The sequence below is a fragment of the Panthera uncia genome, chromosome E3 (genome assembly GCF_023721935.1).
Source record: "Panthera uncia isolate 11264 chromosome E3, Puncia_PCG_1.0, whole genome shotgun sequence".
Taxonomy (NCBI): Eukaryota; Metazoa; Chordata; class Mammalia; order Carnivora; family Felidae; genus Panthera; species Panthera uncia.
This window is the reverse complement of record NC_064815.1, coordinates 33,632,287-33,638,179: the sequence shown is the minus strand read 5'-3', so window position 1 is coordinate 33,638,179 and position 5,893 is coordinate 33,632,287. Positions and strand designations below refer to the sequence as shown.

Sequence of the window (5,893 nt, the reverse complement as noted above, 5' to 3'; positions counted from 1 at the left end):
CCCCCCCCCCCCCCCCCCCCCCCCCCCCCCCCCGCCGTTCCCTGAGCAGCTGCTGATCGAGCGTGTCCCATCGCTGTGGCCTGTCCACAGTAGGCCCTCTGAGAGCAGACGCACCTGTCAGGCAGCTCTGGTGCCTGTCGACTTGTCATTTATTTAGAAAGAGGAACAAAAGCTCGTTGAGAGTCGCCGTAGTGCAGACAGTGGGGGGCTTCCCTTGTGTCCCGAAGCGGCTGCAGACTCTGAATGCCCGGCTTGGCAGAAGAGGGAGCGAGCCTGGGGCCCATCATAGAGTAGACGGTTCCCTGTGGACACAGAGACCTGCCCGTGAGCCCCCGCGGCGGGGACGGGCCCCCTGTGACCGCTTTCCCGGCGGCCGGTGCAGACACCCAGGCAGCTCCGACGTCTGCTTTCAGGTGGAAGCATCCTGAGCACTCGCTGCTCGGAGACGTATGAGACCAAGACCGCACTGATCAGCCTCTTCGGGATCCCGCTCTGGTACTTCTCCCAGTCCCCCCGCGTCGTGATCCAGGTGAGCCGGCCGGCCCGGGGTCCGCGCACAGCCCCCGGCACCACCCCGATACCTCCGATCCCCTCGCCGTGCTCGCGTGCCCTCGTCCGCGAGTCTGTCCCCGCGGTCCCCGCAGAGGCGATGCTCCGCTGTGGCCATGCTCACGGCCGAGGGCCTTCCCTCGGGAGACAAGCTCGCGCTTTCTCGGTCTTTACAGAGGCAGAGCAGGTGGACACGGTCGCACCTCAAGGAAGGTGCCCCCGCGGGACTGAGCCCCGGGGGCCTGGGGGGCCCGTGCTCACACAGCATTTGCGGCTGCCTCTGTCCGGCGTGTCCGCGGGCTGCCCTCAGCACACGCTGCCGCTCCGCGCCCGTTTTACACGGTCCGTCCCAAAGACTCGGGGAGGAGTTTCAACTGTATGTTGGTTTCCCTCCAGTTCTGAGATGCTGCCTTGTGTTAATGACAGTTTTGAAGAAAGGTCAAACGCTTCCTTTTGTGGGAACTGTGCACAGGATAGCTGTCTTTCGCTTGGAAACACATCCAGTCTTAGAGAATTCGTGAATTCCTGTGAACATTAAGTATCGGTAAACTTAACATTTCGGAGCTCGGGTGCTGTCCCGGTAGCCTGGCTGTGGTCTGGTGCGCGGGACCGGCTTCCCTTCAGTCCTGAGCGCGTGTCGGGCGCCGCAGCCCGTCTGGCGGGGTGCCCATCGCTGCAGGCGGGTGGACCCCACGGCGGGTGCGTACCCCCAGGCGCGGGGCGGACGGCCGCGTGCCCCTGCACCGGTTTGTGGGCGCTCCCGGGACCCCGGCAGGTGCTGCCTTGGCTACAGGGTGGGGCCGTTTGCCATCATAACAGTTCAGAGGTCTTGATGTTCCTGTCGTCCCCCCGGTACCACACTGGCCCACGGCAGTCGTGCCCGCTCCGCCGACTGGATCGGTGGCACTCTGTGTTAGACGTGCGTGAGGAAGGGACTGCTCTGTGAGGAGCACCCACACGGGAACCTGGACGGGGAGGCTGCACGTGAGGCACTGGTGCCTGCAGACACAGGACCGGCTCCTACCTCCACAACCAAGGCAGGGCAGCCGAGAGGGTGTCCCCCAGCCCCCCAGGGCCCAGGCCCAGACCTTTTTGTAGAGGGCACAGCCAGGGCTCACTGAATGGTGCCACCCTCCAGGGTGCTGGGGAAGCTGTTCCCAGTGAGGGCACCCTCTGTGCACAGAGCTTAACCCTTGAGGTCCCAGTCCATTTGCACAGGGCAGGTACAGAGGATACATAAATCAGGAACGAGGGATCAACCAAAACTGAGTACAGGCGTGAGCAAATACACAGGTGTCGCTGTGTCTGTCCCTTCCCCTCCTGCTCCAGCTCACGAGCAGCTGCCTGCCAGGGACCCTGCCTCGTTCACTTGGTGCTTTCTGGCCAGCACAGTGCATGCACCAGGCCCCCCGTCACAGGCATGGTGGCTTCTGTCACAAAAATATCCCTATGCCTGTGTCGTTTTGTATTTTGCCAGTGTATCTTAGGGACAGCAGAGGGTAGCTGGGTCAGAGGGTAGATGCCGGGACGGCCTCTGCTGGATAGCGCCAGGTTACGGAGGGGCACGTTCTAACCGGCGTGCGTTAGAGTCAACGCTGCCCCCGGTTCAACGACAGACACTGTCAAACCCGTGCATTATTGTTGATCCTTTCGGTGAAAAAGGGTAACCACCTGTCGTTTGAATTTGTATTTCTATTGTTATTACGTACCATGCAGCATCTTTTCATATGTTTGAGGACCATTTAAATTTACTTCTTTTAAAAAATGAGTTTGTCTTGTCTATTTTCATTTAAGGTGATGGTTACCTTAACTTTTATGAAACTCATTAACATACTGGAGATCGTCACCCTCTGGAGTTTAAGTTGCAAAGGCCTTTCCGCATTTTGCCTTTTGATTTTGCTTATGATGGCTGTTTACCGTGTAGAAGTTTGTTTATTTTTTTTTATTTTTTTTTTTTTTAAATTTTTTTTTTTTCAACGTTTATTTATTTTTGGGACAGAGAGAGACAGAGCATGAACGGGGGAGGGGCAGAGAGAGAGGGAGACACAGAATCGGAAACAGGCTCCAGGCTCCGAGCCATCAGCCCAGAGCCTGACGCGGGGCTCGAACTCACGGACCGTGAGATCGTGACCTGGATGAAGTCGGACGCCTACCCGACTGCGCCACCCAGGCGCCCCTAGAAGTTTGTTTATTACTACATCGGTATTACTAGTATCTTGTCGTTGCTGTGCGTTAAGTTTCAGATTGTCAGATACGTTCTTCAGGGCTCGTTCAACCTGCAGTTGACCCTCAACGACGGGTTTGAGCTGTGCGGGTCCACTTCTGCACTGTCCTCCCCCTCATGAGCTCTGTGGTGCTGCTTCTCTCTAGTTTATTTCATTGTAAGAGTACAGTGTATCGCCCATGCGGAAAGTGTGTGTTGCCCATGCAGCAAGCCCTCCGGCCGCCTGTAGGCTGTCAGTAAAGGTGCTGGGGAGCCAGAGATTATCCGTGGGGTCTTCACCGTGCAGGCAGCTAGTACCCCAGCCCCCGTGCCGTTCTGGGGTCACGTGTATTAAGTTTTTGGTTTTTGCCTTTTCCCTAGCCTGACATCTATCCAGGCAACTGCTGGGCATTCAGGGGCTCCCAGGGGTACCTCGTGGTGAGGCTGTCCATGGAGATCCACCCGACCACCTTCACTCTGGAGCACATACCAAAGACGCTGTCGCCCACGGGCAACATCACCAGCGCCCCCAAGGACTTCGCGGTCTATGTGAGTGAGCCTCGTCCCGGCTCTCCCCTCCCTTCAGTTCCGGAACCTCCCTCCGATGAGCCCAGAAAAGGCTGTCGACACGAGTCTGTGTCTCCGGCCCCTGTCCCCCCGTCAGTGCTCTGAGCAGGTTACATGCGGAGGGAGACGGTCCAGTCTACCTCAGGGAGGCCAGCGGGCGTGGACTGTGCTCGCTGCCCCCCGCTCTGTGGGAGTGCTGCCCTCAGGACCAGTCCCTCTAACCCGGAGAGTTCCGTGTCTAGAGAACGTTTGCCCGTTCGGCCATAAAGGCGGGCGTGACAACTATACGCTGCTGAACTTAGAGAAAACTCCCAAACACGAAAGTTGCAGAAAGAGCCCCCAGAATCCCAGCACCCAGAGAACTCATTGTTCATATCCTGGCGTTTTCTGCCCTGTCCACTTTTTTCCCTGTAAAAGATACAGCCGAGACGGCACAGTTTGTATCTTGTGATGGCGACAAACGCTTTGTGCGCATCTTTAAATACGTGAAACACCGTCACGTAGCGAGGCGCTCGCGTACCTTTCCACTTCTCCCGCTGTCGCCGCCGCTTCTGTGTTTGGGGCCGGCGGCCGTACCCGCGGTCCCCCTCCCCCCCCGCCCCCCGCAGACTGGACGCTCACAGTGGCACCACCGTGTACCTAGTGGCGGGGGCAGAAGGGGGCGTGAGCGTGCCCTGGCCAGTGCTTCGCCTCACTGAGCCCTCTGGTCCTAACCTCCACTAGCCTGGCCGGTAAAAACGGCCTACTTGGTCTACGTTTCTGTGTTTCACACGCATGTTTCCTCTTTTGTAGGTTCATTTTGTTTTTATTCATTTATCTTCCGGGAGTCTTAGTTTCCTTAAGCACATCTGAGCTTTTTCCACATAGAAACGCCTGTCACGCGTCCCTCTTACAGACACGCTTCCCAGTGTGCGTCCCGATGCTGCACGTAGCCACCTCTGCTCGTCCTCTGTCACTGCCCACGCTTCGCACGGAAGTCCTTTCCCGCTCTGACCCACCCTGACAGTCGCCTGTACTTCCCGCTGGCTGCTTCCTTGATGCGCCAAAATACAAACAAAAGTCACCCCTTAGCCACGTTAAGGTGCGGTTTGCTGGATCCGGCACGTTCGCGAGGCTGTGCCGCTGCCGCGCCATCCTCACGGAACTCCGTCTTCCCAAACCGAGCCTCCGTCCCTGTTCCGCACTAGCTCCTGGCGCCCCGTCTGCCCTCGTGCGAGGCGGCCTCCCGCGGCTTCACGGCCTGCTGAGCCGCCGTCATTTTCCCGGGCTCATCCGATGCCCTGGGGCTCCGCTGTGGCGTGTGGAGCGCCGCGGGCCGGGCGGTCACAGAGGGGTGCCTGCGGTCCGTCCCTCCTCCCTTGCTAGCTTGCCGGTTCCAGCTGTGCTTCTCCCTGTCCACGTCCGAGAGGAACAGTACCTCCCTCGGGGGCCTGTCGTGAGCTGTGTGGTTGTGGAACGCCCAGCATTTCCCAGGTCTTCTGGAGAAGGCCTTATTCCTGCTTTAATCTTCCCAGATCGTGTAGAAGGAGAGCAGTCTTCGTTAACGCGGTGTCGTTTTTCCATTTGTTAACGACTGTGTGGCTTTGGTCTCAGGGACTAGAAAACGAACACCAGGAGGAAGGACGGCTCCTGGGACGGTTTACGTACGATCAAGACGGGGAGTCCCTCCAGATGTTCCACGCGCCGGTAAGCACTTGCGTGGCTCGGCCCGGCCCGTAGCTTCCCGGGGCCCGACCCGCACTCCGCCTGCTCTCGGCTCAGCGGGACCCCGCCGGCCTCAGCAAAGCTGCCCGGTGGGGTCCGTGGGCATCAGCCTGAGCGAGTGACCCTGAGCCTCCTGACTTTTCCCAGAGGAGCCTTCTTAGCGTATATTTGGTTCCACGTGCATGTGTCCCGTTGCTGAAGCCGAAGGTAAATCTGGGGCCCGCTAGGAGTCCCGTTTCTACCTGAGCCGCGTGTCCTAGGATACGTGACTTAGCTCATCCTCCAGCTTGACCGCTTACTCTCAAATATCACGGTCGGGAAAGTGATCAGGCTTGGGGTGTTAATGTGGATAATCGTGATTTCCTCCCCACCTTGTGATTCCAGAAAAGACCCGAGAGAGCTTTCCAGATAGTGGAACTTCGGATTTTCTCTAACTGGGGCCATCCGGAATACACGTGTCTGTATCGGTTCAGAGTCCACGGAGAACCCATCAAGTAAAGATCCTGCTGTCGGTTCTTGTACATCTTGTATATACTGGGACAGCCTGAGACACTGGAACCCTTTGTGAACCAGGGCACGTGGAGTAACAGGATACTGTCGCCCCTAAATAAACGCCACCGACTGCCACTGGGAGTGGACGCCCTGCTTGCTCTTCTGTCCACAGAAAACACTGCATGTCGAATGCGTAGTTTCACCGAGGTCTGCCAGCAACAGCCGACCTCTGTGGAGATTCCTTTGAATGTGTGGGTCACAAAGACACATGTGTTGTTTTGGGGATTTGTTTTTGAACGTGAAGCTCTTGATACTTGTATTTTCTTGACATCAGGAACAAAGCAAATGAAATTAAAAGGTCGAAGTGTTTGAAGCTTT

General features: G+C 57.7%; 1 protein-coding gene across 14 annotated transcripts in view; it reads left to right on the top strand.

The window, feature by feature from the left end:
* The window catches only part of SUN1 (Sad1 and UNC84 domain containing 1), a 54,490-nt gene extending 48,597 nt beyond the window's left edge, over positions 1-5,893 (top strand). For all 14 annotated transcript variants that reach the window (XM_049639016.1, XM_049639023.1, XM_049639022.1 and 11 more), the window contains 4 exons: positions 414-529; positions 3,134-3,301; positions 4,913-5,005; positions 5,408-5,893. In XM_049639016.1, coding sequence (XP_049494973.1) covers positions 414-529; positions 3,134-3,301; positions 4,913-5,005; positions 5,408-5,521 — 491 coding nt within the window. In that variant the 3' untranslated portion in view covers positions 5,522-5,893. The remainder of the gene's footprint in view (positions 1-413; positions 530-3,133; positions 3,302-4,912; positions 5,006-5,407) is intronic.